The following is an 18024-nucleotide window of genomic DNA, read 5'->3' as shown; positions in this document are numbered from 1 at the left end:
TTATTTCTAGTCCCTGCTATGCAACCTTGCTCCTTACTGCCTCAGGGCATTTGCATTTGCATTTGCATTTGCTATTCAGTCTTCCCCAGCTCTTCCCTTTTGCCTTCTAGTAAACACCATTAGGTGTTTCAAATATTATCTCAAGCATTGCTTCCTTTGTGAGACTTCCCTGATCTTCCTAACTAGGTCACATTCCCCTGACACTGAGCAAGGTATAACTCTCCTTTGTAGCAAATTTTCTATTTTATTTGTGTGTGTGTGTGTGTGTGTGTGTGTGTGTGTATGCGCGCGTTTATTTGATTAATATCTTTATCCCCAGCTAGATGGTAATCTCCATGAAGGCACTGGCCATTGTGTCTTTAGTTTCCAGTGTAGGTGCTCAGCACAAAATAGTAGACACTTAAATCTTTAGTGAATGAATGAATTTATTTCTATTTTCTCCATTGAATCTTCTGTAGAAAGTATACAAAGTACTGTAATTTGATATTGTAAAATCTCAGAGACATTTTTCAGATTCAAAGTGAATTCATATGCTCAACAAGGCACAGTATGGGTTAATAAGCAGTAAGTACCATCATTTTTCACCAGACTTCACAGGTCTTATGTTTCCTGGAAAGAGGTCATTCTGGGGGAGGGGATAGGAAGATAATAAGATAATGGTGAACTGCTTAGCAGAAAGCTAGACCAGTCTTTTTAGTTAGTAGAATTATTTCCTTGTATTGTTTCCTAAGCCATCTCCCCTCTTCCATTGTTTTGTATCTCTCCCTAGTAAGTTGTGAACTTCTAATTATGCTCAACCTAGAGAAATAGGGCTATTTCCAGAGCACTCAGGAATAGCACCTGTTGACTTAAAACAAATTGCCCGAAGTTTGGAAAGAAATAGAGAGATGTGGTTAAGCTTGCATTTGTTCTCTAGATATACTTGCTGTGTCTGCCTTCCTACGAACCCAGAGACTTCAGGGGAAGCTTCTTAACTGCTCTGAGCCTTGGCTTTCTCATTTTTGAAGCTGGGATAGTTACAGTGTCTATCTCATAGTATTACTGTGAGGAGTAAATGAGATACATAGCATTTAACATAGTGACTCCTGGCAACATACAAGTGTTCAGTCAGTGCCGGTAGTTGCTGTTGTTGCTGAAGCTGCTATCACAGCACATGTTTTCCCAATACAAAGGTTGCTTCGATTTCCAGTCTAGTTCACACATGTCCATTTAGTATTTGAGGTACTTTAATGTAGTTAAATTTCTTCTTCATGCTAGAGATACTCCAAAGCCCTGACCACTATTGATAATCTTGTTAAAGTGAACTCCTCATTGATAATTTAAGATTATCTTTGTTTCCCTTCCTGCAGCTGAAAGGTAATAGAGTACCTGGGAGGGGGAAAAAGGATGGTGGGTGTTTGAATTAGCAGTTTGTAGTGGAGGATAGGTATTCTTGGTGGCCTTCAAAAGTTATGGGGGAAGTGGTTTAAATTGACTTTTGTGAGCCAACATTGAAACCACCATATATATTACTACAGTTAAAATGTGTTCAAGTTCCTAAGTACCTGATTTTAAAACAAAATTTTGGAAAGCATCCCTTTGTAGGTTGGAAACTTTTTAATAGACCAACACTTAAATACTTTCTACTTCTTGCTTTAATATAGAAACATCTACTTCATCTAAGCTTTATGTGTATTTTTTAAATTAATAAACTTTATTTTTAGGGGTTCCTGTGTGGCTCAGTCAGTTAAACATCTCTTTTTTTTCTTTAAATTGTCTTTAGTTTTGAGAGAGAGCCTGCGAGGGAAAGAGGGGGGCGGGGAGAGAATCCCAAGCAGGTTCCTCACTGTGTCAGCACAGAGCCCGATGTGGGGTCTGACTCACAAACCGCGAGATCATGACCTGACCTGAAGTCGGACAGGTAACCAACTGGGCCACCCAGGCTCTCCAAACGTCCGACTTTTTATTTCAGCTTAGGTCATGATCTTGCAGTCATGAGATGGCACCCCGCATCTGTCTTTGTGTTGATCATGCAGAGCCTGCTTAGAATTCTCTTTCCCTCTCTCTGCCCCACCCCTGATCTCTCTCAAAATCAATAAACAAACATTTAAAAAATAAACTATTTTTACTAGCAGTTTCAGTTTCATAGCAGAATTGAGCAGAAAGTACAGAGTTCCCATATACCCACTGTCCCCACATGCACAGCCTCCCCACTACTGTTCCACAGTGACATGTTTCTTACAGTTGATGAACCTATGTTTGCTGCATCATTAATCAAAGTTGATAGTTTGTGTTAGGTTTCACTTCTTGGTGTTCTTCGTTCTATGGGTTTTGACAAATGTGTAATGACCATTGTAGTATCATGGTATCATAGTTATATTGTCCTAAAGATCTCTTCTCTGCCTGTTCATCCTTCCCTCCCCACTAAGCCCTAGCAAGCACTGATCTTTTTACTGTCTTTATAGTTTTGCCTTTTCCAGGGTGTCATATAGTTGGCAATCATACATTACGTCCTTTTCACATTGGCTTCTTCCACTTAGTAATATGCATTTAAGTTTTCTTCATGTCTTTTTATGGCTTGATAGTTCATTTCTTTGGAGCCTTGGATGATGCTCCATCATCTGGATGAACCACAATTTATCCATTCACCTTGTTGGGTCGTTATGAATAAAGCTACTGTAAACATCTGTGTGCAGGTGTTTGTGTGGACCTAAGTTTTCAATTCATTAAACACCAAGGAACACAATTGCTGGATTGTATAGTAAGAATATGTTTAGTTTTTCAGAAACTGTCAAACTGTCTGCCAAAATGGCTGTACCATTTTGCATTTCTACCATCAGTGAATGAGAGTTCCTGTTGTTCCACATCCTTGCTAGGAATATATTGTTGTCAGTGTTTTAGATTTGGGCCATTCTAATAGGTGTATAGTGTTACCTCATTGTTGGTTTAATTTGCAGTTCTCTAATGACATGTATCTAACACCATAGATTAGGTGGCTTTTTTTTTAAGTTATTTATTTTGAAAGAGAGAGCAGGGTAGGGGCAGAGGGAGAGGGAGAGACAATCCCAAGCAGACTCCATGCTCAGTGCAGAGCCCAACACGGAGATCCATGTCACAAACTGTAAAATTTCGACCTGAGCCGAAATCAAGAGTCAGATGCCTAACTGACTGAGTCACCCAGGCGCTCCTAGACTGGGTGGATTATAAGCAACAGAAATTTATTTCTTAACGTTCTGGAGGCTGGGAAGTCCAAAATTTGGTGTCTGGTGAGTACCTGCTTCCAGATGCATAGATAGCGTCTTCTTGTTGTGTCCTTCCATAGCATAAGGGGCAAGGGAGCTCTGGGGTTCTAATTTCATTTAAGAAGGGCACATGCTCATAACCTAATAACTTCTTGATAGCCTCCCTCCTAATACCAACACTGAAGGTTAGGATTTCAACCTGACTTTTGAGGATACACAAACATTCAGTCCATAACAACATATGATATTGAACGTCTTTTCATAAATTCATTTGCCATCTGTATATCTCCTTTGGTGAAGGGTCTGTGGAGGTCTTTTGCCCATTTTTTAATTGTGTTGTTCATTTTTTTATTGTTGAGTTTTAGGAGTTCTTTGTATATCTTGGATAACAGTCTTTTTATCAGATGTGTCTTTAGCATATATTTTTCCCCCAGTTTTTGGCTTCTCTTTTCATTCTCTTGACATTGTCTTTTGCAGTGCAGAAGGTTTTAATTTTAATGAAGTCCAACTTTCAGTTATTTCTTTCATAGATTGTGCCTTTGCTGTTGTCTCTAAAAAGATATTGCCATACCTAAAGTCACCAAGGTTTTTTCCCATGTTATTTTCTAGGAGTTTTTATAGTTTTGCATTTTAGAGTAATTCTTTGATCCATTTTGAGTTAATGTTTGTGAAGGATATAAGGTCTGTGTCTAAATTTTATTTTATTTTTTACCTGTGGATGTCCAGTTGTTCTAGCACCATTTTTTTGAGGAGACTGTCTTTATCTTAGCTCCATTCTATTTCCTTTGTCAGAGGTCACTTGACTCTATGTGGGTCTATTTCTGGGCTCTCTTTTCTCCTCTATTGATCTGTTTTTCTGTTCTTTTGTCAATACCACATTGACTTGATTACTGTTGCTTTTATAGTAAGTCTTGAAGTTGGGTAGTGTCTGACATGGTTCTCTTTCAGGATTGTGTCAGCTATTCTGTTGCCTCTCCATATATAAACTTTATAAATCAGTTTGTGGATATCCACAAAATAACTTAGGGGGATTTTGAGTAGGATTGGATTGACCACATAGGTCAAATTGGGAAGAACTGACATCTTGACATTTGAGTCTTCTTATGCATGAACATAGAGTATCTCTCCTTGTATTTAGTTCCTTTTTAGTTTTATTTATATTTTTAATAGATTTCAGTGAGGGTGGATAAGTCCTATTGAAGTTATGCCAATATGGCATCTTTAATTCAAGGTCTTTCATTATGTAACCCATGCTTCAGTAGAAACTTTGTATTAGTAAGATTTTTTTTTCATTTTAAATGCATCCTGCACACATAGAAATGTTCATTTTAGCATTTTAATTATTTAAAATGGAACATTTCACCGTTACACCACAGTTTTCATAGTTCTGTCAAGTCTTGGCTTAAGTCATTGTTATGTCCTTTTCTCTTTGAATTTAGTTCAGCTCAAGGTAGAACTTCCTGCCTTCGGGATAGAAAGCATATGGAATCTTGGCATTTAGTTTGGTAGGGGTTAAAAGGTTGTGTGTGTGGGAAGCATTGTGTTAAAAAATGCATTTTTGTAAAATGAGTCTATTATTAAATTGAGCATTTGAAACATTGTATTGGGAATTATTCCAGTGCTGGAAAAAGACAGTGTTAATGACCCTTGCAGTAACAGTAATTGTTGAATTAATATTCAAGCAGTGAGAAAATGAATTTTGCTGAGATATCTGTCCTCATGCTGCTAATGTTTAAAATTATATCACTTGTTAACAGTAAGAGCAGCTAGTAACAAAAATTTTAGGCTAAGTTTGTCACTCAATCTAAACTTTCTCCATGCTTTTTACTCTTGTTGTTTTGTGTAGAACGTATACTAGCTTATGGGAAATACGGTATTTAAAAGGAGGGATGGATGTTTGTAGGGGGGAAAAAAGCAATAGAATAAAGGTACTTCTCATTTTCGTAATAATATTTAAACAAAAAATTGAGCTCTCATTATGGAATTTAACAGTCTTTTCTGTTGTTTTTTTGGTATTTGTGCATAGTGAGGTGTCAGTGAACAATTTTGTTTCTGTTTTCTCATAATTTGACTCAGAACTGGAATAAATTTTACTTTGCTGTATCAGTGAAGTAAAATAAATGAACCCTTCTTTACGGAGGGAGGTAAGGTAAGAAAACGTTCCCTTTCCCTTCATTCTCCTCCTTCTCCTTCCCCCTGCTATTAAACTTTCTCTCTGAGATCTCCCTTCTCACCTTGGGCAGATCCCATAGCTCTTCAGTCACTTTGAATTGCCAAAATACTTATAACTTTTAAGGCATAAAAGTACCATCCACTGAAAGAAGCCTAGTCTACATCTTATAACCTCATGGAGCTTACATTCTGGTGAGAGAGACAGTAAGATAAATAAGTAAACTATATGTTAGAGAGTGATAAATTATATGGAGAAGAAAATAGGAATAATAAAATATGTGGAGATGATGTATGACATTTTTAGATAGAGTGGCCAGGAAAGGCCTCACTGAGAAGGTGACTTTGCAATCAGGACCTGCAGAAAGTGATGAATCCAAACCATGTTGCCATCTTGAAGAAGAACATTCTAGGCAGAGATACATCTGTGCAGAAGCCCTGAGGTGGAACTGTACATTGTGTGTTGGAGAAACAGGTTGTTAGAGCCAGTTGAACAGGGAAGAGAGAAACAGATAAGAAGGATGATGGTGATAATGGTGGCAGCAAATTATACTGTGCCTTGTAGGTCAGAAGGCTTTGATCTTAACACAGAACAGGAGGGTGGTAAGCCTTTGGAAAGTTTTGACTAGAATTACATGATCTGACTTACTTTCTGCCTGTTGCCTTGCCGGCTTGTCTTTTGCAAATAGACTACCATGGTGGGAGTAGGGCCATAGGTGGAAGCAGAGAGGCTATTGTAACTAGCCAGAAGGGGATTCTGGTATTTTGAATCAGGGTCAGGTAGAATTTTGGGTTTGTTTGAAGATAAAATCAATAGAATTTGCTGATACACTGGATACAAGGTAAAGTGTTGTTAAAGAAGAGGTCTTTGCTTTCGCCATGAGGAACTAGAAGAATGGAGTTGGCATTTAACTGAAATAGGGAGGATTGTAGGAGGAGTTAGAACATGAACTCATTTTGGGACATGTTAAATATGAGGCAGTTTTCAAAATTATTAGATTCAAAATATTATAAAGACTGTTTAGTAAACATTTTAATGTGTAGTTCTGAAATTCAGCATAAAAACATAGGCTGGAGATACAGATTTGGAAATTAAGAGCCTACTGGTGCTTTTGGAAGCCATAAAATTGCATGAGATCAACAAAAGGGTAGATATGAGAAGAAAAGACAAGAGGTCCAGGAACTGAGTTCTGAAGGACTGACTCTATTTATAGATTAGGGAGATAAGGAATAGCACTAGTAGTTGAGAAGAAAGGACCAGGAGAGTTAGGAGGAAGACCAGTATGTTATTCTAGTAACAAAACAGAAGTTTATATCCAGTAGAAAAAAGTGATCGAATGTGTCAACATGTTGCTGGGGCAGTCAAATAAGATGAGTATTGAGAAATGAGCATTAGGTCTAGTGATGAGGTCACTGGTGACCTTTGATAAGTGCTGTTTCAGTGTAGTGATAAGGAGTATAAAGCCTGTTAAGAGATCTTTGAGATGGGAGCTGGGAGGGGTAGAGTAATAGAGGTTTATTTTTTAATAAAGATTGGGGAAACGTTATCGTGATATTCTTGTGAACATCATTCCCCAGAGAGGGAAACACAAATGATCTAGAATGGCATGTGGAACTACTGGAATGTTACCCTTGTGTAAAACAGAGAGAATGAAACTAACTAGTGAAAAGGTATGAATAGCACCTGTCTTGAGATTGTCAGCATTTATCACTCATTTTCTCCTCAGCTGTGAAGCCTCAGTGGCAGACCAGAAGGCAGCCTGTAAAAAATGCTTTGCTTGAATTTGGGTGGAGCCAGTTCTTGTATCCAACACCTTCCTCCCCCCACCCCCACTAAGAATGTCTTGATTTGCAGGTGGCACCTTCTAAAAAGGCAAAGGGTGTCCTTATTCCAAATAAGGCAGCCAGCACTAGGGCTGGGTTTTAGCCATTGCTTGCCTTAGGCTCAGTATTCTTGGAGCATTAAAAGAATCATACTACCATAAGCTTTGGCCTTGCCCAGTCTTCTCTAAGACAACAAGGGAAGTCACATTTAATATTCTGCTGTAATAAACATTTCCTTTGCCCTGGGACAAAACAGTATAAGTGAGAAGAAACCAAATTTAAGAACCAATACGAGTTTGGTGTAGGAATCACAGCTCTTACTGCCAACTGGCAGAGGGGGTTTAAGATGTACCATTTACTTTCTGTGTCTTGGTTTTTTCAAGTATAAAGAGATGGGATTGGCTTCAACCAGATTCTTTTCAGTCTGAAATTCTGTGATTCATTAAAAAGTATAGTAACCCCACTCCAACTTCTTTGTATTCTCTGAAGCATAACATAGTTCTACTAAGAACTAAGAAATCTTACTGAGGAACTTTGTATTATGGTTTGTTTTTTTATTATTGTTTTTGTTTTTTAGTTTTTTGGATAACAGCTCCCTTTGGGTTCTTACACAAATAGATATTAGCAAAATTTGACCGGAAATTAAATTAGAAATATAATACAGCACATTGTTGAAGACAATACAGACTAGTTCACAGACTTTGTCCAAGTTCTTTCTGAGTCATTTTGTGACTGTGGGACATATGGAAAGTTGTTTAACTCTCAGAACCTTTGTTTCTCATCTAAAAATAGTAACGTACTAATAGTACCTACTTCATAGATTTGTAAGGAGAATTAAATGAGTTATGCCGTGATGCTTTGAACAATGCCTGGCTTGCAATACGGATGGAGTAAATCTTAACTAATGTTGTTGTTATTATTATTATTATTATTATTATGACTACTACTATTATTAACATTACCAGTGTGTGACATGTATAGTTTAGAATCATTTTAGTGAAGCAGCTCTACCATAAAAGTTTCTGACACTATAATTTCATTTTATGATGATTACCTTAAGCCACCAAGGGAAAAATTAACTTGGAAAAGGAAATGCTGTTGAATCAGGTTAAACCCTTTTTTTGTTTGTTTACAAAATTAGTGCTCAATATTATGTTTTTAGTTACAATGAAAATTCACTTAGGGAATATACTTGATTCTCAAATGATGACAGGACAGTGAGCCATTACTGTAATTAGTTTCAGTTGCTGTGTACACTGAAGACGTATAAAACAGTATTTATGTTAAAAAATATTTTTCCCTAAATGGGCCAAAATAGTGAGATTTTATTGTTCATGCACCTGCCTTAAATATAGGTTTTTAAAGCATGCTGCAAATATTTTGATTATACCATCAAGTTTTCTACATCCTTTCTGTATGGACTATTTTTTAGAGCATAGGTTTGATTTGATAGCATCACTTACCTGATGTTTACAGTTCAGTTTGTTTTACAGAATTAATAATACACAGTTATTTTGACTATACCTGAAAGTCCTATTATAATTAATACAATAGGTTGATTATCAAGTGGTTGATTTATCAATGCTGGTTTACCCTTATTTTAAATCAAACATGCAGATCATTTGTAAACTAATAGGTCAGTTTAAAAGAAGAAATGCTCGGGGCACCTGGGTGGCTCAGTCGGTTAAGTGGCCGACTTTGGCTCAGGTCATGATCTCACGGTCCGTGAGTTCGAGCCCCGCGTCGGGCTCTGTGCTGACAGCTCAGAGCCTGGAGCCTGCTTCGGATTCTGTGTCTCCCTCTCTCTGGCCCTCTCCTGTTCATACTCTGTCCTCTCTCTGTCTCAAAAATAAGTAAACGTTAAAAAAAAAAATTAAAAAAAATAAAAGAAGAAATGCTCTAGATGTACATTAGTTCACAAAGTCAAGATAATTTATGATGTAAAGGTTAGGGAAAAATGGAAGTCTATAAGGTAAATTTGAAGAGAATTTAAGGAATATTGGGTATGCCTTACCAGCAAATAATTGTGAGTTTAGATTTTATTTGAATTATCTTTCTTGTTTGTATTTTATAAATGAAATGATGTTGTTGAGCATAATGCAGTGTACCTGGGAATTAGTAGCATCGAGCATTCAGACTTTGCTTTTTTAACATTCCCTAAATGTGGGACTAAAAGGAACCAGGGCTCCTTGAGGAAATGGCTGATTCCAAGCCTGGGATCCTGGAACAGTTGTTGTGCCGTGTTACGCCGTGAAAGTAGGGAAGTATTTATAAAAATACAGCAACTTCTCACAAGAATAGAGGGGCCATTTTGAAGGGGCACCCACTAGCCAAATTTGGGATAATTTGAGCATCAAAACAATTAAAGGCAGTAATGAATTATATAAATCATTAAGAAAAAAAAAGAGAGAATCCATGAGACCATGTGAATAATACACACATTCATACAAACGGGAGAAGAGAGGAATCAAGGGCCAGCTGGTAAATGTAGAGTAAATGCTGAAGTTGGAAAATTATGATTTTTATCACCATCATAGTAAAGTTTAGTTCAGTCAAGAATCACAAATGGATGTTAAATGTAGGGGAGAAATTTGGTTGAAGAGCAAAGGTTGCTTATTGTAGGAAAAAGATAGTAAGTAAGCAGTAGGAAAATCAGATGTCGCTTGAGCCAGGTAATGAAAATTAACAACACCGGTTAGGGACAGGTGAATGAATACCTTGGTACTCTGAGAACACATCACTTCTGCACTGTTGTGGCCAGGAATGCCCTGTCTGCATCTAACCATGAAACATCAGATAACTCCAAAAAGATGAGCATGCTATTGAAAGAAGTAGGAGATGATGGGGAAGGAGGATGACTGTATTCACTAACAAAAATGTTAATGTTATAAAAGTCAAGGCCAAAAAGTTCCATCTTAAAGGAAACTAAAGACACAGGCCATAGATGATCTTAAGAGTAGATTCTGTGTCTGGACGAGAATTAAATTTTTTTAAAAGTCATGGTTGTTGGGTCAGTTGACAACATTATTTTGCAGGTAATTGGTTAAAGTGTTTTTTTTTTTTTTTTTTAATTTACAGAAATTGTGGCTGTACTCTGATTATATTGGAGGGTAATATAGGAAATGTGAAAACTTAAGTATTTATGGGGAAAGGGCCAGATGCATTCAGCTTACTCTCAAATAGCTCAGAAAAAAAAGCCTTGGGTGTCAGTGTGTATGTGCACATACATACATACAGAGAGAGGGAAAGAGAGAGGGTGTGGGAGGGAGGGAGAAGATGAAAAAGCTAGCGGGGCACAATGCTAACAGGTAGTTTCTGGGTTAAGTTATACAGGTGTTCTTTGGTTTTGCAGTTTTTCTGGAAATTTGAAATGTTTGCAAATAAGTTTATACATATATGTATACACACATTGGGACTTAGTTCTTTTACTTTTCATATTTATCGCTTATTGCTCTAGGTTGCTAATTTACCTTTAATACTTAATTGGTTTAAGATGTTAACATTTATTGCTTATAGATATACATTGATTTTTAATTTCTTTTAAATAGTGCTGGGCCTAAAGGAGATAACATTTATGAATGGAGATCGACTATACTTGGTCCACCAGGTTCTGTATATGAAGGTGGTGTGTTTTTTCTGGATATCACTTTTTCATCCGATTATCCATTTAAGCCACCAAAGGTAAGAACCTACAAGTCCATTCTTTAATCTTCAGCCTTCTCTAAAATTCTAGAGGTTAAATATGTACTGATGTAATCATTTTCATGGCATTGCTTTTCATGAATTGATATGGAAACTCTCTTATAACCAAGAATTTTGAAACTGACAGAAATTGCTTTCTGCCTTATACAGATAACTTTATAGTCAGCAGAAAGAGTTTGTTAATTGTAAATAAAAATATGCCACTTTGCACACCAATAAAGGAGATAAATTTTAGATTTATGTTATAAGGGAAAATATCCTATGAAACTTCCTGGAGATACCTGTCGGGATTAAAAGTAAAGCTGTTTGACAACTTGCAGAAATAAGAATTAAGTAAGTTGAATTTTGTGCTCAATACCATCTCTTCACAGCAAAACTGGAAAACCGCAGCAAAGAAGAAGGAAACGATTACTCAAAAAGCTTGCTTTGTGCCCTATGTAGATAGGATGTAATAATGAGAATGAGGGTGGGCTGGGTGGCTTAAGCCTTAGTTGTCTCTCAGTATGAATTTAGATGGGTAACACAAGGGTCGAGTTGTGCCTTGGCAATTATTTTTCAAGTCTTAAATATAAGTTACCTGAATGGTTTCCTCCTCTTCTCATTATAAAATGGTCAAGCCAGCAGGTAAAAACTGCCAATATTAAGCCTGAACATAATTATGGTCTAGTTACAGAGACTTCTGACATGTCAGGGAAAAGTATATTGTTATCAGGCCTTTAACTATGATGAAATGTTTTTCTTTTCAACATAGTTTCTTATGTCCCCTACACTATTTAAAACACATGTAGCAATTTAATGCTTGTGTGCACATGCATGCTTGGTGAGGGTGGGAGAAGAGAGAGAGTAAAAATTAAGGATTTTTTTTTTAAACCCAGGGTTATTTCTCCATTATCTAATAATGTAACAACAGTTCCACCTAGTGATATCTACCTCAAAGTACAGACACCAAGGTTCCCTATCACCTAGAGGTATTTGCTGTCTACTGGAATTACCAGTGTTTCGAATACTATACTGGCTCATCTGAATTTAAGATCTGTAAATGATTGTCTTATTTAATGTTCCCAAGTATGTAGAGTATGTCTTGCTAGATCAAATAAAGGAACAAAGCCCCCATGTTAATAATGCTACAAATTGTATTCACATTCAGAATGATACATGTTAAATGCTGGTATATCATTAACTGCTCAATTTGCATTCAGTGGTTACGTTTTCTGTATTACAGAAAACAAAACCTTAGCAAAATAGCTCATGGCTGTATTTATAAATAGTGATACTTCTACATGCCTCATTTTTCTTGAAATTGTTTTTATATGGTAGCAAAATTAGCAGAAAAAAAGTTTGCAAGGTTTATTTTCTACAAAACTATATTTGTATATCAGGGAAAGGAAAAGAGTTCTATTTTTCTTTTTCTAACAGGTTTCAAACTATAGTTCTGTATATGATTTATCAATTGTTTTGGTTAATATAGTGGTTATGTTTTATTTTAGCATGTTACTTTTTTTTGCTGAAGTCTCAGTATTTTAATTTTCTAACCTTTCCATGTTGGTTCATTTTTCTTGCCTGAGATATCTTACACAGTATTATGAAGCATTATTCGGATCTGTAGTTGGACAAGTGAAAAAGAAATAATACCTCTGCTCTTATCTTGGTGTTAGGTACAATTATTTCTATACAGTTCTGATTATTTTTGAAGTTCAGATAAAGTACTGAACTTCTACGAAATAGTACAAGTTTAATTATCTTCTGTTCATTGATTATTAATAGCTGAAAGGATTCAAAGTTATTTATTGCATCATGTTTGTAAACTACACATATCTATTGAGTACTCAGCTGTCAATGATCTAAACATATTATTCCCATATTCTAGAACAGAATTGTCTGATAGAAATACAATGCAAGCTACATGTGTAGTTTTAAATACTCGACAAGCTGCATTAAAAAAGATAGAGGGACGCCTGGGTTGCTCAGTTGATTGAGCATCTGACTCTTTGTTTTGGCTCAGGTCATAGTCCCAGGGTCCCGGGGTCCCGGGGTCCTGGGGTCCTGGGATTGGGCTCTGCTGAACCATGCTCATTGTGGAGCCTGCTTAAGATACACTCTCCCTCCCTCTGCCCCTCTTCCCTGCTCACGCCCACTCTCTCCAAAATTTAAAAAAAAAAAAAAAAAAAAAAAAAAAGTGAAATTAATCTTAATAACATTTAACCCAGTATACCAAAGATACTGTCATTTGAACATGAAATCAATGTAAGAGTATTGTTAATGCGATGTTTTACATTCTCTTTTTGGTACTGTCTTTGAAATCCGATCTGGTATGTATTGTACATTTTTAGCCCACTTCAACTAGCCCACATTTTAAGATCCATATAACTAGTATATGTACTTTATTAGACAGGTTCTAGAAGTACAGTCTCTTCCTTCTCCCTTACTAGACCACTGCTGTCTTTCTTGTTTTTAATTAATTATGCACCATTATCAGAAATACACTTTTGAGGGCTTTTAATATTTTCTTTCTAGACTCCATGTGGGTGATCATAGTACGCTGCTAGTTCTAAGACATCAGGAACTGTTTTGTTTTGTTTTGTTTTGTTTTTCTCTGCAACTCCAAATTAAGAATTAACCACCCTGTTAATGTTTGTGACTGTTTTTGAAACTTGCCAGTATTTATTCCTATGATTTAGTCTCTTTTTTCATATATCTCAGAGATATATTAGTTTCCTTTATTCAGTACCTTAAGTACCTTGCTTGTTTTATTTTATTCTCTTAGTCTAATAAGACATTGAACTAGCTGGAGAAATGAAAAGCTGAAAAATAGACTGGTGATTTCATCAGCCTTCCTTTAAATCTTTGTCCAGTATTTTCTGATACATGACAGGATATTAGCAGAGTTGATACTGATCTTTTCTACTAAGAAACTGATGTAACTTTTGTCTTATGGTGAAAAAAAAATTCTTCACCAGTTCCTTCTTTCCTTTGGCAGTAAAACACTTCTCACTTGCCATGTTTAAACAGAGGGCTGTATGTGCACGTGTGTACATGTATGTGTATATGGTACATATATGGTCATAGGTACCTATAATTATTGTATCATTCATTTAGAGAAAACCATCCAAATCAGCTACTCAATTTGGTGTGAAATCAAGAAAGTTCCTGCTCTACTGGGTGAAAGAAATGTCTTTCAACTGAATTAAATAAATTGAAACCATTTACTTTTGATATTACTTCCACCTAGTGTTTAATTAGCTCTTCAGTCAAATTATTTTCTATTTAGTATCTGTGTTACCCTTCACTTTTGTTGGTGAGAGTTTTAGTTGGTGATAAAGCATTCATTTTCTTTGTTTTTAATGGAACTGTCCTTAGGTTACTTTCCGCACCAGAATCTATCACTGCAACATCAACAGTCAGGGAGTCATCTGTCTGGACATCCTTAAAGACAACTGGAGTCCTGCTTTGACCATTTCAAAGGTTTTGCTGTCGATTTGTTCGCTTTTGACAGATTGCAACCCTGGTAAGCAAATCTTTATTAACACATACAGTGAGGCTACAAAAACCAACGTGTTTTCTTGGTTACCTTAACTGAGTTGAGAAAGTAAGTGCTACTGGTGGAAAGATCAGCCTAAAGCATTTTGCAAGGAAATGATCAATGCCATTTCAGTTAGATAGACCAGAAGTTTCACAATAACTTTCTTGAGTTTATTAATGGCGTGCTACCTAAAGTTACTTTCTTTCTGTCCTTGATGGACTTTTTCTGAATTAATGTAGCTCTACAGATCATATTTGCCAGGAGTAAAATAATGACTCGGACACCAGTGCATCCTTTCCTTGCTCCTTCCATGCTGCCATGTGCTTTAAAAGCTACCAATGAGTAATGAAGAGCTTCTTGTTCTCCCTTCTTGGCTTACAGTTGGTTGTTTTAGGTGTAGTAATAGTGGATATTAAAATGATAGTTGATGAGATAGTTGGACTAGGATTATGATTATAGAAATGCAAAGTCATTAATATATAATCCATAACATTTTTAAGAAATGCATAGGGGTGCCTGGGTGGCTCAGTCCATTGAGCGTCCCACTTCGGCTCAGGTTATGATCTCACGGTCTGTGAGTTTGAGCCCCACGTCAGGCTCTGTGCTGACAACTCAGATCCTGGAGCCTGCTTCAGATTCTGTGTCTCCCTCTCTCTCTGACCCTCCCCCGTTCATGCTCTATCTTTCTCTGTCTCAAAAATAAATAAACATTAAAAAAAAAAAAAGGAAATGCATAATTGCCATGCATTAACATGTGTAGTTGACTTGAGAAAGTGATGTTTAATCCTGAGATCTTGCATATGTTATCTGTCTAACTAAGTGGTCATTTTTAAAGAAGTAGAATTACTCTTTCTAAATATTGGGCTAATCACCAAAGGCTTTTACTGTTGTCTGAAACCCAACAGTTATACATATGTCAAAGGTAGAAAAACAGGATTGAAAAGAGTGAGGCAGCTCTAAATGAGCTGATAGAGAAAGCTTTCTAAGATATATTAAGTGGAAGAGCAAGGCACCGAAGAAAAGTACGTATGCGTAACAGTCCTGTTCTAAATGCGTGTACGTGTGCATACTGTCCCTGGATAGAGATGCTGTTAGCAGGTGACATCGTTTGCTAGGTAGAGAAGCTTCTTGAGTAATTGGGAGTCGGGAGGGAAGAGGGCTTTACTTTTCACTGGCTTTCTTTTGGTGCACTTCAAATATTATGCTGTATGTACATATTTACCTTTTTGAAAACCAAATTCAGAGTAGAAATTTACAGCTCAGATTCAGTTTTTAGTTTAGAATTCTGTTTAAGACAAAATGACAAGTTTTTAAATGGAGAGAAGGATAAGGATTTGAATCCTACTATTGCAGAATGAAGGAAACATTCTGAGTAGCACTATGTTATAAGATTTGAGTTTTTATTTAAGAATTGCATTGAAAAAAAATTTTTTTTAATGTTTATTTTTTGAGAGAGAGGGAGTGAGTGAGTGGGGGAAGGGCAGAAAGAGAGGGAGACACAGAATCCAAAGCAGGCTCCACGTTTCAAGCTGTCAGCACAGAGCCTGATGCGGGGCTTGAATTTACGAACCACGAGATCATGACCTGAGCTGAAGTTGGATGCTTAACTGACACCCAGGCGTCCCTATAAATTTCATTTTTAAATATCCATAAGAAGGTAGAAATATAATCATCTTAGCATTACTGAATAAAATGCCAAGAGTGAAAAATAGTTTTTATATTTTATTAAAGGCATACATTTAAAATCAAATTTAGTAACTTAACATGCATTGTTTTTAGTTAAAAGGGCTTTTTAAAATTGAATATTAAAATATACAGCTGATTATGTGATGTTAAGTATTTTAATTTTGAAAATTTAGCCATTATATATCTGTCGAGGTGCTGCCTTGAAAATTAGTGTTTCGATTTAATCGACTCTTAAAACTGTGACATTAAGACTCCATATAATATATCTTTTAATGTTCTTTCTACTTTTTCAGCGGATCCTCTGGTTGGAAGCATAGCCACTCAGTATTTGACCAACAGAGCAGAACATGACAGGATAGCCAGACAGTGGACCAAGAGATACGCCACATAATTCACATAATTTGTATGCAGTGTGAAGGAGCAGAGGGCCTCTTCTCACTGTGCTGCAAATCTTTATAGCCTTTACAATACGGACTTCTGTGTATATGTTATACTGATTCTACTCTCTGCTTTTATCCTTTGGAGACTGGGAGCCTCCCCAAAAAGGTAAATGCTATCAAGAGTAGAACTTTGTAGCTGTAGATTAGTTATGTTTAAAACGCCTACTTGCAAGTCTTGCTTCTTTGGGATATCAAAATGTATTTTGTGATGTACTAAGGATACTGGTCCTGAAGTCTACCAAATATTATAGTGCATTTTAGCCTAATTCATTATCTGTATGAAGTTATAAAAGTAGCCGTAGATGACTAGGAATTACGTCATTTGTATTAAACCCAGATCTATTTCTGAGTATGTGGTTCATGCTGTTGTGAAAAATGTTTTACCTTTTACCTTTGTCAGTTTGTAATGAGAGGATTTCCTTTTACCCTTTGTAGCTCAGAGAGCACCTGATGTATCATCTCAAACACAATAAACATGCTCCTGAAGGCATAGTTTCCTGTCGTAATATTTTAAGTCAATCTTGTTAGAAGGTGTGTCTGAGATGATTGTTGATGAAATAAAAATGCGGATATGAAGATTGACTACTAAGGACCAGTACAAATAAATGAATTGTTAAATTGAAAACATTTGAAATCTTGTTAAATGTGTAGAGTTTTTTTTTCCCTTTAAGTACCGATGAGAGAATATAATGAGCTTAAAGATGCAGCACTGGGTTTTAAACCATTGATCTCAAAACACATGAAGCTCTACTTTGATAAGACCATATTTGAGCACAAGATAATATGAAATCCTGCCTCAGGAATCTGGTATTATCTTATAGAACATTTTGTTTCCAAATTGGTGATGAACATCCACCATTGGACAATATTGTCAAATAACTTTAATCTGATACTGCTTCTGTGTCGGTGTATTTTTTACTTTACTTCCAATCCTGTCTAGCTTTTTTGTGGTGTATGGTGTGCGTTACCATTCTTTTTGTGGCACTTAGCCAGCAGATAGAGCTAGAGGCAGAGTTGAACATAGAAACCATTGTTTGCCCTGAACGTGGACTAGAACTCTGGATTAGTGTGCAGATGCGGCATTATTTCTCAATTGGAAAAAACAAAACAAAACCAATTTTAAGGGTTTTACAGATCATATAAATTCCTTGTTTTTGGTTACAATTATTAAATGTTAGATTTCTTATAGGAGTTAATTACTTTGCAGTATTCAAGTTTGGTAAATACTATAAATGTGCCTTTTTTATTTTTTTTTATTTTTTTTTTTACTACAATAGTTGTTGAGGTAATTTTCTGGTCTTGTAGCCAAGGTTGTGCAATATGGAGCAGATGTCTTTTCCAGTCCTAAATATGGAGCCTCTTAGAGTACCATTTTAAAACTTATAGAATGGAGTTATTAGCATAAAAATACATTGCTTCAGGATCATAAAGTAAAACATTTATAGTTGCATACACCCTTACT

The 18024-nt window shown here is 36.2% G+C and overlaps 1 protein-coding gene across 4 annotated transcripts in view; it reads left to right on the top strand.

Moving 5' to 3' along the window:
- UBE2E3 (ubiquitin conjugating enzyme E2 E3) overlaps window positions 1-17054 on the top strand; it is a 92457-nt gene extending 75403 nt beyond the window's left edge. For all 4 annotated transcript variants that reach the window (XM_058712455.1, XM_058712434.1, XM_058712443.1 and 1 more), the window contains exons 4-6: window positions 10763-10895; window positions 14274-14421; window positions 16416-17054. In XM_058712455.1, coding sequence (XP_058568438.1) covers window positions 10763-10895; window positions 14274-14421; window positions 16416-16513 — 379 coding nt within the window. In that variant the 3' untranslated portion in view covers window positions 16514-17054. The remainder of the gene's footprint in view (window positions 1-10762; window positions 10896-14273; window positions 14422-16415) is intronic.
- The last annotated feature ends 970 nt before the right edge of the window (window positions 17055-18024 follow it).

Source organism: Neofelis nebulosa, chromosome 2 (assembly GCF_028018385.1).
Source record: "Neofelis nebulosa isolate mNeoNeb1 chromosome 2, mNeoNeb1.pri, whole genome shotgun sequence".
Lineage (NCBI taxonomy): Eukaryota > Metazoa > Chordata > Mammalia > Carnivora > Felidae > Neofelis > Neofelis nebulosa.
The sequence above is the reverse complement of the archived record's forward strand: the minus strand, read 5'-3'. Positions and strand labels throughout refer to the sequence as shown.